The 19220-nt window shown below is 38.3% G+C and overlaps 1 protein-coding gene across 1 annotated transcript in view; it reads right to left on the bottom strand.

Annotated features, from left to right (window-relative positions):
• LOC122803464 (interferon alpha/beta receptor 1-like) overlaps positions 1 to 19220 on the bottom strand; it is a 591175-nt gene that overhangs the window by 297966 nt on the left and 273989 nt on the right. The window contains exon 4 of the mRNA XM_044073082.1: positions 3660 to 3807. Coding sequence (XP_043929017.1) covers positions 3660 to 3807 — 148 coding nt within the window. The remainder of the gene's footprint in view (positions 1 to 3659; positions 3808 to 19220) is intronic.

A 19220-nucleotide genomic window follows, 5' to 3' on the forward strand; every position in this document is an offset into this window, starting at 1 on the left:
GAAAAGCTTGATTCGCACAAATATGATGTGGAGAAAGGAAGAAGTGTTTGTATTGTTTGTTTTTTTGTATTAGGAAATTCACTTTAGAGAGAGAACCAAAATGAAGCAATATCTGTTGAATATTTAAGTTTTAATCCTCTGTCATTTCTTATCTCTGTTAACTCATCCTCTTCTGTAATTATTACATATGCCAATTTGCACACACATAAGACAAATGGATCTCTTATCCAATTCAAGGATGATATGTTAAGTAAAGGAAAATATTTTTCCATATTTGTACCAAGTAATCTTAAAGTTTGCAAAATTAGATCTATAAGATTTCCATCCAGATTGCAACTTTTCATTAGCTCAATAATTTCTACTGCATTTTCTCTCCCGATTCTTTCTTCCCATAGCATTAGCTTTTCTTTGAAAGTGTTAACTGCGTTGGTGGAAGTAAGAATATTTTCATGATCTCTTTGTACACTTTTACTAAGTGTGTTCAAAGATTGAAACCAATCGACAAGAAATGCAACCTTATTGCACCAACACCCAGCACTGAGAAAATAATCTAACGGAGCTCATTGATTTGTCAAAAAAGTTAGAACTTCCTCTTTTAGTTCATAAAATCTTGCTAGAACTCAACCACGACATAACCACCTAACTTCTACATGCAAGAACTGTGTGCGAGAAGCTTCCATTGAGGAACATAGTGCTGCAAACAATCTCGACTGTAACGGCCTGCTTTTTACATAACTGACAATTGATACAGTCTCGTCTAGTACTTTTTTCAGCTCTGATACCAATGATTTTGATGGTAGCACTTCTCTGTGGAGAAAACAATGAGTAAAAATAATTCTAGGATTCTTTTTTTGAGCCAGTGTAACAAATCCATTTACACTTCCTGACATAGAGCGGGCACCATCCGTACGAATACTGATGTAGGAATGCCAAGACAAGTTATGACAACTGACGTAATTATCAACATCAAAAGTATCTTGGCCCTTCATTGTTTCTGTGAGTGGTTGACAAAATAAAAATTGTTCTATAATCTCTTCTTTATAAGTAAATCTACTGAATGCTAGAAGATGAGCTTTGCCAGTGACATTAGTTGATTCGTCCAGGTGAATAGCAAACATATCTACTTCTTTAATGTGAGATCTCACTTGCAACTCAACATCTTGGGACAAATCCTGAATATGTCGACAAATGTTATCTAACATTAGAATTTTTAAAATCTCCTTTTCATATTCTTCACCAAACACGGTATTTCCAATTTTACATCTAGTAACATTACAAAATCTACAATTATGTGAGATTTCATTCTTTTTAGCAACAATTTCTGTGATTGTGTAACTTGTTTCTTGTACTTTTTCCTGATACTGTTACAAATTTAGTCTATCTTTTTGCTTGATTAGTCTTATCCAGTACATGTTTTAAAATATTCAACTGGCTTTTTGCACAAGTTAGAATGTTTGGATTGCAATTTTTTTCTTTTTTTTTATTTACTTGGAACCATAACTTGGATTGCTAATTTGTTTCAACAAATTACGCATGTTTGACGTGGTGGATTTTCTTCACTGGATATAAAGACAAATGACAAATAATCTTTGTCATAATGGCAAACAATAGTTTTTAATTTAGTTTTAGAAGAGGAAAGCAGGACAGGAAGGGGACTGCGGAATGTTGTTATAGAATTCATACGGAATGAGACAAGGACTCTTTTAATACTAAAACTTAACTGTCTGCTCTTCTGACTTTATAGACTTGTTTGGCAAATATATATCCTCTGTTATTTCATTAATTTTCGTTACTGCTTAATGAAAAACTAAACTACAAATGATTACTGCAAACCAGTTTGGAGGCAGTATATGGAAAATTCTGCTGACCTTCATTCCACAAATCTACGTCATCAAAAGAGTTCACAAAATCACATTCTTCTACCAGGCCATCAGGCTGCTCACACCCCAAGCAAGCTCAACCATTCATAAGACTTGAGATGTCACTCAGATAAAGAACGCCCTACCTGTTTTATTTACCTAGGCCTTTGGTTACTAGTCTAATACATACTTCCTAAAACTATACCAGCTAGCTTATTTCTGTTTCAAGACAATGGAGTTCACTTGCCAAAGCAAACTCACTTCTTGCACGGCAGAAAAACACCCACTTGCTGTTCTCCCTACCGCACAAGATATGGTGTCTTGATCACCTTCAGTATCAAGTCAGCAAGCTCTCAACTGCTACTTCTAATACACAATACTTTCACATGTACAATTCAAATAAAACAACTCCCTGTAAACCAAAAGTATATAGCACAAAGTAAAAGAACCTTTTCTTTCCTTTTTTCTTCTCATTAGAAGTAACCTCAACCTGAACACCAAATTTTGTCAGCCTACCTTCAAACTTGTGCAATAAGCTCCTCAACGACTGAAAAGAACTTAGCAAATTCTCCTCTAGTGACAATCATGAACTTATTACCCAGTTTAACCTACTGCTATGTGAATGCTAGAATTATCAGTTAAATAAAACCAGTTTGTGCAGCTCTATCATTAACATGTTCTTTTATAAGCTTATTTACATAGCTTTTATCATTTACAGTAATACTCAACTTAATGCTGCCACATCTAGTGCTGTCTCATAGTCTTTATGCTCAATAATTCCCATTACAGTACAAATACCACTGCACTGTATATGTAACTTCACCTATATAATAAAATACAATGCATCTCTGTGCAAAGTTATAATGGTGCAGTATAGTGCTGTTTCAGTTAGCATCCCACATTCTACGAACATGTTCTATGAGCCGAGGCATTGCTGTATATACCTGTGTGCCTCTATCATATTCGTTTGTAAACAGGTCATTGTACTTGCCATTTATATGCCTGGGCAGTGGCTGAAAAGGTCTAAACATATGAAAGGCCTGATAATTTCCTAATTACTATTAAAGCAAAGATGGTGGTTAAAGTACAATAGTACATTTAAAAATATAATGTAAAGGTGCAAATATTACGCAACACAAATATGTGGTTCCCACAACAATCTGAAGTGATTACTATCAGAATAATGCCAGCTTTGTCAGTACACAGAGATAAAGCTGTGACCACGACAGAGGTGACTAAAGTTCAAATAAGGTCTTGGGCACCTACTGAGCATGGGAGGTGTATAATCTCCACTGGAGACCAAGGAACTCATGGAATCACTGTCTTCAAGTGGTAGGAAGGCAGTCCTAAGAAATCACACCCCTGCATTAGATAACATGCCCTTGCTGACATCCACTGTGCACCAAACCCTGGGGCAGATAACTGGGAATACACAGTGGATTTTGGCCCTCAAAGTGGAAAAATCCTGGTGTTGAGTACGTGACAGCTCTCTCCTCTTCTGCTCATCTCTCATACCTTGGAAGAGCGAATGAGCTGTATGGCTTTCACCTCCCAGAGAACAAATGGACTGCACTGCTCAAGCAGAGAAAGGAACTGAGTGACAAGGCAGGATGAAAGACAGAATGGATGAAATATGCTGTCATTATATCTATCTATTCTAGATAACTATTACTGGACACCAATACTCTTATTTTCTGAGGGGTATTTAGTTTCAGTTTTCTGCTACAACAGCAAAACAAACACATGTTGCTTCATATTCAAAATACTTTTCAAGCAAATACAAAAAAGATAAGAAGTTACCTCTGTCTGTGGTCAGCAGGCAGTAATCAGGGCTGAAGTATTCATTTCTGCTGCAACGTGTATTACAGACTTTGGCTCTCAAACAGTATTGAGTCTTTGGTTCTAGGTCGTACAAGGTTATATTTGGCACCTTTGAAGATAATTGTCTCTAAAGGGAAGATTAGAGAATGTGAAGAATTTGCACAATTTCCACAGCAGAAATCATTACAATAACTAACATAAGTCAAATGGCAGATTTTGTGGTGTAGCTAGACCAATCTCAGCCACATACGTGCACGCACTTTAGATAATCTTTGAGGTCTCACTAATGCTACATCATTATTATTACTTCAAATATATCAGCACTCAGATTTTGCTGACCATCATTTCCAATGCTTGCTGTAATCTTTAAATTCTAAAAGTAATATACATGGTCCATAGGTAAATACAAGGATAATGACCACTGGGGCCTTTATGAGCTTAGCCATACAACTAAAATGTATCCTAAAAATTATTGTGCCTTAGAGTTTATTTTAAGGGATGCATGAAAGTTAGGGCATGATTTAACAGCCATCTGTGTCCATCACAGGCATAGGTGTCTGACCAAGAGTGAATTTATGATTTCCTATCCACTGGTCCAGGTTGATCTTGAATAGCGTTAGGGAAGGGCTTGCTTCACATGGATGGGAAGCCTATACCACAGAATAGGGATTCTCTGAGATACATGCATGCATGTCCGTCCAATATGACCCATTCAAGTTTCAAGCAAAGTTTAAATCCTTAGATCTAGTAGTTTGGGTCCTGTCCATTTTGCAGTTATGCAAATGTTTCATCAGAGTGGCATCCAAGGATTCCTTGTATATCAGACATAAAACTGTCTCTCAGCAGTCTGTAGGAAATAGTACAGAGATAGGCCTTTGAGGTGATATGCATTGGACATTGTGTCTAGGTCCTGTTTTCTTTTTGTGATTAACTCTGTGGACATTACAGTTGCTGCATGTGCCTTGGCAGGAACATAGCAAAGGGGGAGTGATTCATTGACAGCTCTGATGATGGCTGAGTACAGTGGCATGGTGACTTCACTGAACCTAGACACCATGCCTTCACTTATATGCAGAGTGATACAGAATGATTTTCTTACAACCTTAGACACATGTAGGTCAATACCCAGGTTTTTATCTGCACGAGTCCTCAAATTCCGGATTACTCTGTCTACTTTTAGGGGTGCTTTTATCAATGAGGTAGTGGGTGGCCAACTCCCAACAAGTACCATTATGCATGTCTTAGCATTCAGTTTTAAGCCATGGCTACAGCGCCAGTGATTTGTCTGAGTTAGACCTTCCTGTAAAATGTTAGTATCTTGGGGGAGGAGGCGAGTCTATTACTGCTCTTAGCTTGCAATCATCTGCAAACTTGGTAAGCCAGCAGCCTTTGAGACTGGACTTTACTTCCAAAAAATAGATGCCAAGAGAAGAACCAGCACAGTACCCTGGGAGACTCCACAGGTAACTGGTTCCTTTGTGGAGGTTGTCTCTCTAATCCTAACTTCCTGGGTCCTGTCCGTGTATGAGTTGGCTACCCAGCGAGTTACACAGGAGTTTATGCCTAATTTCATAAGTTTGTTTACAATGCCCAAGTGTGGTACAGTATTAGATGACTTACTTAGTACAAAGTATACAGTATGCACTATTCTGTCCTTATCCATTGCCTTGGTGACCTTCTCAAAGAAGTTTACCAGGTTCTGTAGGCATGACCTGTGTTTGGCAAACCTAAACTAGGTTGGGTCTACTGTCTGAAGGTTTCCTATGTCACCGTTAATCATTTCCATGGTTTTGCACGAGAGTAGTCAGACTGATGTGTCTGCAGCTCCAGGGATCTTTGATGATTTGCCCTTGTGCAGAGAGAAAAGTGCTGCAGTCTTCCATTTATGTGGTGCAAAGCCGGTGTAGAGGCTATGGTTGAGTAGTGATACCACTGTCCCTGATAGGTCATATTTTAGACTATTTAGGAGGCATCCTGGGATATTACTATGGCACATTAAAGCTGTATTTCTGGCCTTAGAGAATGTGCATCTGAGGTATTTCCTGGGGGCAGTTGGGTGTGAGAAGAGGGGTAAAGTTGCAGCTTAATTTGTCAGCCATAAGATTTGCTAAACTCCTGGTTACATGGATATGGCTCTACTTACCAACAGTAAGACATAGCTGTGTGCTGCCTTTGAGGTTTCAGACGTAGCTGAAGAAGGCCTTATGGTTGTCCTTGGCCTGGGACACACACTTTACCTAAAAATTTGCTTTGTTGGACTTAATTAGTCCTTTTAGTCGTCTATTCAGATTGATGAGAGAGTTTTAATTGTATTACATTTCCTGATTTTATCTCTGACTTTTTTCTTTTGTTGTAAAACCTGTTTAAGTTTTGGATTCTACCAGAGTGACTTTTTTATTTTATTTTATTTTTTTATTAATTTATTTTTTTTGAGTTAGTGAGTTAGTGTTGGACTTGCTTCTGCCAGGCACAGCAGCCTCCATTCAATCACTGACATGGTTGTACAACAGGGCTTCTGTTAATAATTTTGCTTAGGCTGCTGTGTTATCTGGGTTTGGAAGGGCTTGAAAATTTGACAGGTTATCACTTATAAGGTAACTTGCTGTAGTTTCTGACTGTTACAGGGCTTGCTAAGGTTATTTATTTATTTTTTTTTGAAGGAGACTGACTTGTGGTCAGGGCATCCAGCATTCTCCCATATTTTTGAGTACCAGGTCCAATATGTTTATACATCTAGAAGGCATATGCACCAATTGGCCCATGGTGTTTGGAATTCCCTTCTGCATATGCCAACAGACCAGACAACCTCAGAGGAGACCATGGGAGCAAAGTTCCTAGTCTTGAATTTACATGACTTATGAATGGGCGACTTATGAGACTGCTTAGTGGCAAGCTCTAGCCAGTAAATACAGACAGAGCCTACACTGTGAGATCTGTTTCTCACTGTCCACAAAGGTAAACAAGAGGTGGGAACTCAAACCCTCACTAGGTAAAGATAAGTTCAACAACATATAGGATTAGTGGGCCCATTTTGAAAATGAATCACTTGTAAAATGTTTCAGCTTTGCCCTAACCTTCAATAATTCTTCATCATTTTGAGGTTTCTCTGCCAGAGACCTGAGACTGTACAATGGACCCACAATGTGCATAACAAGTTAGGAGTGAGTGAATTCTCATCCCATATATAAACTATCTGAAGATGGAATTGCTGTAAAGCATATGTTCTGAAGGATGAAGGAGTGGCGTTTTTCACACCTTAAAGTGGCACTGAAACCATAATAATAATACAGTTCTTCTATTTTTTGATGATGTCATCCTTTGCACAAATGAAACTGTCATCGATACCCAGCGCATCCCAAAGAATGGGACACACAGAACTACTTTGGGTCCTGTAGTAGAAATATCATGGCTGAAGTAGGAGAGGTTAAGAGGTGGAGTAAAGGGTAGTCTTTTCTGGACATCCTCTATAAGCACTATAAATGTAGGCTCATCTGGAAGCGTTATACTGGGTCTTGGACCATATCCGTACATTTGTTCTTCCCAAATATCTACAGCTATTACTATTGTAGATGCCTGATCACACATGAGGAGAGCTTTTGGTTTATTTTTCCCCTTATATATACTTTATACATTCAGTTTGAAGAAATTACACTGTTTGAGCAGGTATTAAACGTGGATGCTGCTTAATGTTATGATTAACAACATAAAAAGCTAGTTAAGAAAGTGCATGTCATAACAGTTGTATTACTCCTCCCCCCCCCACCCTCTTTATCATTATTGTTTTTCTTACTTTTGATTTGATTTTTTTTCCTCTCCATTTTTGTTAAAATATGCAGCATTATGTCAACCTGCATTGAGCACAACAGGCACAACCTGTCATCCCCCAAATCTGTTAGCAGCACAACAGGCACCAGCAGAAGGACCCAGCACATCTAGGTTACAGCCTGCCAGAGTTGCCACCACACCTCCTGTCTTATCTGCACCACTGGCATCAGGTAGCCTTGTGGTGGGAGATGATACAGTGGTACTCACTGGTAGCAGGGGACATGGCAATGACAATGCTGTCACCTAAAAGTAGCTACCAGAGCTTCTAGGGGAAGCAGTGGACAGGAAGTTTGATATCCACAATGAGAAATTGGAGAACTTGCTCAGGCTGTATGTGAAGTCGCATTCCAGGCCATTGCTGATTCCGGGTCCCTATCAGATAATCAAAATTTCACTTACTAGAAATCCACTTAATTGAGAAGAAAACACCAAAAGTTCAATTAAGAGAATGTTCACATCACCGGATTTCTACACAGGGAATGGAGGCAGTTGGCCAACATGGGGAACCTGCCTTTTCTTCACTGTAGTGCGATTTCAGAGTTGGTATATTACGTAGTGGGTGTGGGGGCAGAGCCCCCCACATGGGTGAGTTTGACATATTGTGACATGTTTGTTGGTTGAATGTTGGCCAACTGCCTCTATTCATGGTGTAGAACTCCGGTGATGTGAGCGTTCACTTACTTGAATGTTCGTGTTTTCGTCCCGATTAATTGGGTTTCAGGTAAGAGAAATTTTGATTATCTGAAGTAGACCAGATCCCACATCTTGAAGCAGGATGTGGGGGCAACAGTACCCTGGGTGACAAGTGATCTCACACTTGGCCTACACTTGAAGGAACCATGACCCAACGCCAAAATCCAATATCTTTATCCTGTATTTCCCACCTTTTCATGTCCATGCTCACCCTTTTTGGCATTATAAACCTCCCCTCACCATTGCCTTCCCAATGTCTGCCTCTGTCACTCATGTTTGTCTTTCCCTGCTAGCTAACCTCTCCCTCTTATCTATCTCATCATTCCTGACTTCTTTCTCCACATTTACTAAAAGGGCACTTGTCTGTTACGCAGAAAAAATATTATGTCTCCCACACATACCTCACAGCTTTCTGGATATCTGAAGAAAGTGGACATGATCAAGTCTTATTTGTGGGACTGTTCCTCCTAAAATTTATAGTTCAACTGCACATCAGTTGAGGATTGAGGTCAGTAAGTGTGGTCACACATTAGATTGACAGACTTCATAGCCTTCAGGGAATGCATGGCTATTTATTTACCGTCTCTTCTACCCTCTGCTTACTACCCCTTTTTAGTTCTGTCCTACCTAACCATTTGCAACCTTTATTCCAGTTAAAAAATAGCTAAACATACTACACACATTCCCAGAAAGGATTTCCATATTACTTATCTTTTTGTGCTCTGTAATTTGTGTAATGGGTCACAAAGAGCACAGTCCATACCCATGTACAACAGTCAACAAATGACATTGCTTGCTGCACAGCAACAATAAAAATCGAACCAATATCATGTGCCAAATAAATTGTCATCAGCTGCCACAATATGCACAAATGGGCTAAGCACAACTTCATGACAGCTGGCACAGGTGAAGTAGGGTAAAGTTTATGTTGTACTCTGATGATATGGCTTAGACAAATGTCACTGCACTTGACAGAGGGTTCCAAACACTCACGGTTTGTGGTCTTGTTCACTTTATGGACTTTATATGACCCATTCTCCTGAGGTGGGTTTTACTGACAGATTCAGTACGAGTTTCACTGTGGAACAGTGTACTGATTCACTATTTAAAGTACTGAATGACCAAGGACATAGGTTCATTTCCCACGAGGCCTGCTTTTTTTCCTGTTATCACTCTGCATATCTGACCCAATCCCCCGATACGTCTTTTACTGACAGATGCCATAGGAATTTCTCTGTGGCATAGCATGCTGATTCATTGTTTAAAGTATCTGAGTGACCCATGACATAGGTTCAGTCCTCCTGAGGCCTGTTTTTTTTCCTATTAACAATCTGCATATGTGTCCCTTTCCACTGAAGTGTCTTCACCTGACGGATGCATAACGAATCCTGTTTCGGCTTACCATGTTAAAGAGTGGAGACATTAATATACTTTTATACAACTGATGGTTCAAATCTCCTCAGTGTTGCCTTTATTCCTTTTAATAATGTTCATATTTTAATACTGGTAAACTAATGACAATAAGCATATTGTCAGGACATCATCTTACAGAACTGTATCCCACTTTCATATACGAGTTTCAAACACATCAACATTCAAATGTTGTCAGATCCCACTTTCTGTTGAGTGTTGCATCCCTTTTTCATTAGCACCTCCATTTTCAGTCCTTTCATAGCTTCATAGGCAAGTACTAGGCTAGCTGCCCTTGTGGACCATTTTAAGCACAGGCAATTTCCCTTAGTGTGAATCAAATCCTGCACCTCTCGTCTGTGAGGTAAACACTTTAACCAATATGCCAACACCCAACCATCTTATGCCAACCCCAACACAGTACACAAGATTTACTCATTTATCTGTGCTGAAAGTGCTTCCTCTTACTTTGGTCTCTTTTCTTTATTTTCTTACATTTCTATTCACCTAGTAGCACCCACGTAATCTACCATTAGACTTCACTGACATTTTCCCTTTCAAAGAACATGTCATAACATAAAAATCTCTCCCCTCTCTCTCTCTAGATAGAAAGCCTTATATTACAATGATACATCAGAAATGTAGTTTACCGGCTATGAGCCTGGACTTGCGATGAATAACATATATGCTCATGCACCTACAATGTTTATTAAAGTTGCTTGTACTTTCATCTAACCACAGGGATGCACTATGGCTATGATGTGAAGCTTATTGTTACAAAAAGAGGCCTGGCCACATGCATACATTATTGGCTTCAGCCTCAATGCTCAGATTATAACAACGGTGTTCCCATAACTGCAACTACAGACAAGGCATTTCCAAATACCAAAGTAGGTCTCTCAAAATGTCTGACTCTACTGTTATGACATTTGTCATCTCAGTGTTCTCATTTGTCTGTGCGGAGACCGCTTCTTCTCACTTAGGTCCCTCTATCGAGAACTTGCTTTTTAGTGCCCTTCTCCAGTTGTCTACCACTGCTTCCTTCACTAATCAAGTTAAATCACACTGACATCATCACCGTGAACGTTCACACACTGAATCCATAACTGAACTACCTAACTTATCTTGCCATATTTTACATGCCTGCAAGACAACACTCATATCATGAGCAACATTAAGTGTTCATTTGTATACAGTCAAGCACGTTTCTGCATTTGTGCTTTACCATATCTTTTGTACTTACAATTCTATATATCATTTTTTTTTTTTATAATGGTGTTTAGTTATATACTTTGGTAATTATAACAACACAAGGGGGACACAATGGTCCACTTTACCTACATGATAAAGAAAAGAAAATAAACAAACATAAGCTCTTTTTGAAGATCTTTTGAGATACTGAGTACTCCTATCACAACCTTCTTAAAAATATAACTTAAAGGTTCAAGACATAAGCAGATAATGACTATACCCATACAAATAAAAAGAGGTTTTAGTCTAGCATTCAGACCAACATACAAGAATAAAGTCCCTTTACAGTACCTTACAGCCATGAAAAGTTCTTTTGCTTCCAGTCTAAAATGATTTCATTATCCCAGATGGAAAGCAGAAATGGAACAAAAATAATTACTTTGACATGAATCAACTTCATTAACAATTCTTCTCAAGGAAAATGGGATAACTTCTCTACTACTGACCGTGCATTTTTAACAAAATATTTTTCTCCTTCCATCTTACACAAAATACTCACAACAGAAATGGTATATCTACTGAACACACATTCAAAAAGCAGTGAATGGTATAATAGGAAATGTTTTAAGCAAGTACACATAAACAAAGAGATAGTTTGGGGTGAACTTTACTGAAAGAATGTAATTATGATACAAAAGGGGCAAACGGCATAACAATACAGTGACTTAATGTGATATACAATGTGGACCCCTTTATCACTTAAAACTTTTGGCAAATTTTTAAATAACAGAACAACCATAAGACTTATAACAACTGTATTTATTTAAAACATTCACTAACTTACAGCATGAGTTTACATAACATTAAGAAAATTTGCATCATCATAATTTTTGTTTATAACTTCAACATTAGTCTTTACATCACGATTTCATATTTTTCAAAACTCACCAGCCCACCTCATATTACAAATTTTGATGGTAACCATTTGAAAAAAAACTAGGGGGGATTCATGAAGGTTATCATAAGGTATACACTATGTGCATACTCTGAGTAATCTTTCTGAATGAATGGACAGCAAAAGTGTTGCGGCAGGGCTGTTCTTCAACTCTGAAAAAATACCTCAAGGTGTACACATTATACACATAGTGTGCAGCTTGTGTTAACCTTTATGAATCCCCCCAACGATTTGCATAGTCAAAGTTCAAGTTTGCTATTTTTTAGAAGACTCTCCAAGGTATGGTGATCTCTGAGTTGGTACATGTTCAGCTGGCGTGGAAGGCTTGTCCCCTTACATCAGGGGTGTGGGGGGCCTGGCCCTACGCAAAATAAAAGATTTTTAATCTTTTTTCCAGTCATCACACTCCATTAAGAGTATCAACATTTCAAAAGAGACCCATTTTATTCCTTATTTTAAACATACTGAATCCAAATGTGTCATTTATTTTCATGCACTTGACTTCCTCTGCCCTTTAAGGGTCCCACCTCATTTCTTTAATTTCTCTTGTGATACTCCGTACATTCTCTAAAGTTGGTTTAACCTTTGGTTTCCATTCTTTCCTTGCTACTTTCCTGCCTGCTAGATGTATTAAACTTTTATTTTATTTGGCTGGTATTTGTAGACCAGGTAAGTCCCACTAGGTTAATGGCCTTTTTCCAGTAGACGCCCAAGGTGTTATTCATACAAACTAGAATCCTACAGCAGCGCAACAGAGGAAGACAGAAAAACTATGGAGAGTTTTGGAGGCAGAAAATGAGAATTTTTATGAAAAAGTTTTTTGATATGGACTGCCAGAATCCAGACAAAGATTCCTGTATGGCGGATGATACAAACGAGCAGTGTTTAGCTGTATCAGTGGACAGTGAAGTAAAGTCCATTGGAGTGGTGCAGATAACAGAAATGGCATCAGGAGGGCTTGCTGCTGATGTTCTGATGAAAATAATCAAACAGGATGACCCACAATTATTTGTTTTCTGGTAGTAACTTAAATGTTAAAATAAATGTTACTTTTCAGTTTAGAATTGATAAAATGTTAGAAGATGTTAAAAAATGCAAGCAGGGTTTATGAGAAACTGCTGATAACACTGCATAAATCAGAGATAAGAGAAACACGTGGAACAGAGGATGGATTATGCAATCTGTTACAAAATGTGAAAAGAAACATAATGAAGCACTTTGCTAAGTGTTATTTTTTTGCGGCTGGTCATACAGTAACATTAAGATATGTTGGCCATCCTAAAACAAGTCAAGTCTCTATTGTGTGGACTTCTAATATAATTAATGACTGTGACGAGATGCAATGTAACCAGTGTGGGAAGAAAGGACATACACAGCCTGAATGCAGGTTGTGAAAAGAGGTGCACTTTTGGATGGAATGTCAGGATCAAACAGTAAATGAAAAAGCAGGGGAAAGGGAAGAAAACATGCATGAGAAAGGAAAGCAAGAAGTTGAGGTACAGGGTGAACTAGGTGAAGAAGAAACTGTAGAACACAAAAATATAGAGGAGTAGAAAGGAGGAGAGAGAGTTTGCATGCAAAGAGAGATTAGGAGAAAGGATTGACACTAAGAGCTGTTTTGAAGTTTCAGACATTGAAAAAAATTTGATTCTGTGGATTAATGACTATTGTACACAAACCAATGAAAAATATTCAACATGGAAACGTGTGAAAATAAGAAAACAAAAATTAAAAAAATACTTCCCCTAAACTTAAAAAGAAGGAAAAAGAATTTTAGAGTACTCCCAGTAAATGTGAACAGTATTATTAACACTGTAATAAGGATAGGGATACTAGAATGATGTGCTAAAGATGGTGTGGCTGTTATAAGTTTTCTGCCAAGCAAAGAAAGACTGCAAACAGAAAAATCGGTTGAGTATAATATGGAACGTAGGAAGTAAAAGTTGTTCTGACGTGGCTGCATTGTATAAAACAATGAAAATCCTAGATGTAATATTGGTAAGGACGGGAAGGTTAACTGTTTTGAATGTGAGGTGGAGAGAACAAGCTTGCAGAATTACAGCACCGTATGCATATATGACTTGCAAGAAAAGGCTAAATATGTTTATTAGACTATGTGGTGCTTAATATGAAAATGATAATTACAGGGGACTTTAATTGTGATTTACAGGGAAAATGTAAAAATGGGAGTATGTAAAAAGTATAGGAAGTGATAAAAATGGAGTAAATTAGCTGTGTGGAACAAAATTCAATGGGCTAATAAAAGTGGTGATGGGGGGCACTTGTATTATCGGAAGGCTTGGGGTAGCAGACAGTAACAGGATTGTGCCAGGTTTTTCAGACAGGTCTACTTTAGGACCTCGAAAGTTTAATAGCTCGAATGCATATGGATGGAACCATATGCATCGAACTATTAAACAATTGAAGTCCCAAAAAAAAATACACACACACAAAAAAAATTAAACTAGTGTAGGCAGGGGTCAAGCACCCCCCATACCCCCCGATACTTAAATATACCAACTCCGAGATCGCACTTCATTGAAGTAAATGGAAATCTCCACCTACGGAGATTTACATTTACATTTTCGATGTTTTGCGCTTTCGGTGTACTCGTGTCGAGAATATCATATTCGATATTCTCTAACTTTGAGCACATAAAGTAGACCCTTTTCAGACCATTTAGCAACATGGATGGAGGTGGGGGAAGAAAGGTGATATATTAAAATAAGAAAGGGAATAAATAGAATAAATGAGAAACAATGGGGTAAAATTGAAGAGTGGGAAGTACTGCAGTTATGGAAGGATCATATTACCTTGAAGAACTTCTATAAAAACCGGCCTTAACAGTGAACTAAATTTAAAAAGTATAAAATGTGCATTTTTCAGTGGCAGGATGAAGTAAGAAAGGAAGAGAAAGCGAAGTATGGAAAATTTAGAAGTGAGAGAATAATACAAGAGAGAGTATTATGATATATAAAAAGAAACATATAAAAGAAATTGAGAAGAAATAAGGTATTACTGTTTAGGCTCAGATATTATATACAAAGGAAATGGGAGGAGATATCTGCATATTTGGGTAAATAGCAAATAAGGATATTAGTATAGTGAGATAAATGAAAAATGTAAAAGAAGAGGCAAGAAGAATATGAATACAAGATCAAATTATGTGCACTGCAATATGGCATGTGGAAAACATGTATAAAAGTATAAGGATTGAAAATAACAGAATGGAAAGTAAAGAAACTTCCAGAAAGAGCTAAGAAAGAATTTGAAAAATAAATTACTGCTAGTGAATTGGACGAACTACTTAAGTAAATGCTGATTCAAGATCAGTCTCAGAATGGTATAGGGTATGACACCTATGAAAAATTAATGAAATGGCAAAGAGTACTTTTTAAATGAACTGAATGAATGACTGAAGGAAGGTTTTGCTTATGGATAGTTATGTAAGGAATATTAAAATTTATAACGAAAAAAGATCCGAAGAATGAAAAAAAAATTGCAGACACATCATGCTAAATAAAAAGAAGTTATGCACTCACCATAACATTCCATCTGTGTTATCCATTTTCATTCTTCCTCAACCTGTGTGTTCACATCCTATCTTCGGATCCAACTTGGCCACTCTCCATAGCCCTAGGATGCGATTCTCGAGCTCCTTCCTTACCAATAATGTAAAGTCCAATACTATATATTTGCTTGTTACAGATCCTCCTATAACCCAGGCAAACATACCACGCACTTGAATGTACTGGAGTCAGTCACAAGTCAGTCCAACACCATATTCATAGGTGATTTCAACTATCCCACCATAAAATGGGATACATGTGCAACCACTAACATGAAGGCTCAAAGACTCCTGGAACAGCTAGTCTGTACACCTACTAGGGGTGCAAATATCCTGGATCTAGTACTCACAAATACAAGGGAACATTGCACCACCCCTATAACATCCTCACCAGTCTGATCAAATAATAAAGCTGTAACCCTTGAAATATAAAGACTGAACTCCATGCAAACCCCAGAACCTTTAAGGATTTTTCCAAGGCTAACTACTTCCTATTAATTAAAAGCAAAGCTAAATTCCAAACCCTCCAAATTCAGAGAACATGGTCGCCGATGCAGAAGTGTTTATGGAAACCCTGTACAAGCATGTAAATAACTGCATTGAAACAGCAGTACCAAACCAAAATAAACTTAGGACAAACTCCAACAACAAGCCCCTTTGTTGCGCCCCCAGTATAAATAGGTTGTACAACAAAAGAAAATCCTGTCCAAAAACAGTAAGGACTATGCCCAAAAGACAAAAAAACTTCCTCATCAGTCTCAACACCCAACTCAGGGGAATAATCAAGTTCACAAAAGAAAACTTTGAGGTGAAAATAACCTCAAAGGCCAAGGATAACCATAAGGCATTTTTCAATTATGTAAGCAACCTTAAAGGGAACACCAAACAGTGTGCTGAACTAATAGTAAATGGGACTTCCTATACCAAACCGGGGATCTAGCAAATTTGCAGGCTGATAAATTTAGCTCCAATTTCACCCCTATCACCCCCAGTTTCCATCCAGGAAATGCACTCTACCATTTCTGTCCATCTATCACTAAAGAACAGGTCCTCAGTGCACTCTCTAGAGCTAAAAACAAGATTTCCTAAATAGCTTAAAACATGACCTCTCAGGGCCACTGGAATCTCTAATCAACTGCAACCTCCAGTCAGGCTTCATACCTAGGGAATGGAGGACTGTAATGGTCATCCCTCTACACAAAGGAGAGCCATCAGCAGACCCATAAGTTTGACTAGTCTTGCATGCAAGGCCAGGGAAAGAATTATTGTGGACCTTTATAAACAAAGCCATAGAAAATCTTCAAACACTATACCCATCCCAGTTCGGTTTTGTCAAGGTCAGGTCATGCCTACTAAACCTGGTGGACTTTAAGAGGTCACTAGAGCTGTGGATGAGGGCAAAATGGTACATACTGTCAACCATGACCTGGCAAAGTATCTGACAGAATACCTCATACTCAAGTGTTATAGACAAACTTACACATTAAGGCATAAATCCCTATGTCACCTGATGGATAGCCAAATGTATCACAGATGGAACATGATGTTTAAGGTGGGGGAATCCACTTCCACCAAGAGGCCTTACTAATGATGCCCCACAGGACTCAATACTGGGCCCCTCTACTGTTTGAAATCTACTTCTCTGAAGTTAAGACAAATGTAACGGGCCTCTGGCTGACCAAATATGTTGATGACTGCAAGCTGGGTGTAATCACTGAATCCTCTAAAGATGTAGGTCACAGACAAAAAACTGGTACCAGAACAATGGCCTAAAATGAATGTTAGATCCAATGTTGTCTGATTTTCATCTGGTTCAAAAGAATGGGTTGTCGGATCCGACTTTGAAGGTTCATGGGATTCAGAGCTCTAACCCCTCCTCTACCCATAATTCCCTAGGCCCTGTCTTAGATACTCAGATCAAGTCTGCCCTTCCAAAATTGTGAAAACCAATGTGGACATACTGCCTACAGGACATAATTAAGGAACCAACTCCTTGAATAGGACAGACCAAGAATTTTGGAGGAAGAGGATACAGTCTCTGAGTGTGCACAGACAGGAAATAAAATCCACTCAATCATCTTGAAGCCATAGGTGACAATCTGAAAGGAGGCAGAAGGGAGGGTGTTTGAATCAGATGAAAATCAGACAACACGGATCTAACTGTCTGATTAAGTGCATAACTTTCATATCCAATGTTGTCTATTTCATCCATTTCAAATGTATAGGACAAAATCCCAAGCAGTCAAAATGGGTGGTCTCAAGGAAGGACATTTCTGAGAATGGTGGAGCTAAATGAGGAACACGGTCTTGATTGAGTGTCCAGCTTGTAGTGAGACACAAATGAGTGCACCATGGTCCAGTTGGCTGTGGCACACAAACCACTGATGGAAAAACCTCTGCCAAATGCTGTCAATGTAGAAACTGCTCTGGTTGAATGGGCTTTTCATTTACCCGGTAAAGGTACATTTTTCTTATTATATGAAAGAAATGCAATCTGACAACCATCTAGATAAGAGTAACTGTAACTGCCTTTCCCAACTTTGGTTTTGTAAAAGAAATGAACAACTGATTGTCCTTTTCAAATTCCTTTGTTATATGGATACAAAATCTGAGTTGCCTATGAACATCTAATATATGCAGTAAGTATTCTCCTTAGTTTGAATACATTGGAAAAAACAAAGGTAACTGTATTGACGGATTTAAATGAAGTTTGGATATCACCTTAGAAATAAAGGATGTGATAGTTATAGGGGAAACTCTATATTTGTGGAAAATCTGGTATGGATGCTTAGAAGAGAGAACCTGCATCTCTGAAATTCATCTGGCTGATGTCACTGCCACCAAGAAAATTATCTTCCAAGTAAATATTTTAGATCAGCAATAGGACCTCTTCAAATGGAACCTGAGTTAGGGCTTGTAGCATAATGGTGATGTCCCATGGAAGTACTGGGTCCCTAGTACCTCTCAGGAAGGCTTCTGAAATTAAGTGAAGCTACTGGAATGTCTTTACATACAATAGACAGCCAGTTGTACCTTGGTGGTAAAACTGGAACTTTTGTCAAAAACATCATATAGAAACTCTAATACAAATGGCACTGACGCTGAAAAATGGTCTAGGCCTTTGGAGTAGGCCCAAACTGAAAGTCTCTTCCATTTACTGTGATAAATTTTCCTAGTGGACGTTTTTTGTGAAGCAGAAAAATGTTGACTATTGCAGGAGAAAGCCTGGCATATCTGGCTATGCTCAGAACCGGAGGAACCATGCTGTTAACTTCATGGACTTCTGGTACGGAGGAGGCAACCCTGATAAGTGAGCCAGTAGATTTGGATAATGATCCAACATTCATGTTCTAGCTTGTGGGCATTGACAACTGGGATACCTGGAGCATGAATAGCTAGGCTGAAAAAGGCTCTTGGGCTGTTAGCCTAGTAACCTCCTACGATCCTATGAATATGCTCTCTCAAGCAATAGTTTTTATTGTAGAATACCTATCGGGTTACTTACTTATGCCCTCATAAAATTTAATACTTTCCTTACATTTCAACTTTTCTGGGTTGGCAGATAATCTTAGATTCTTTCTCTCTCTCTGTGCTGTTATCAGTTCCTCATCAGAAGCCTTATTTCCAGCCATTCTCTCAAATGTACTCCAACTGTTGCAAATCAATCAGCTTATCTGACTGTTAGCATTTCTACAACTTTTTCCAACCTTTTATCATTCGACTTCATATATTATTCTACTGTTTCATTTATCTGGAAGCTTTTTGAATGTATTTAGTTTATTTTTTTCTTGCTGGAAGCCAACTCCCGCACCAAGGCTATAAAGTGGTCCGTTTCCTGCTGGCCAGCCATGCAACATTTACATTCCCCTTTTTCACAGACTTTGCCTTAAAATGCCTC

This window comes from Protopterus annectens, chromosome 5.part1 (assembly GCF_019279795.1).
Source record: "Protopterus annectens isolate FY-2018-M chromosome 5.part1, PAN1.0, whole genome shotgun sequence".
Lineage (NCBI taxonomy): Eukaryota > Metazoa > Chordata > Ceratodontiformes > Protopteridae > Protopterus > Protopterus annectens.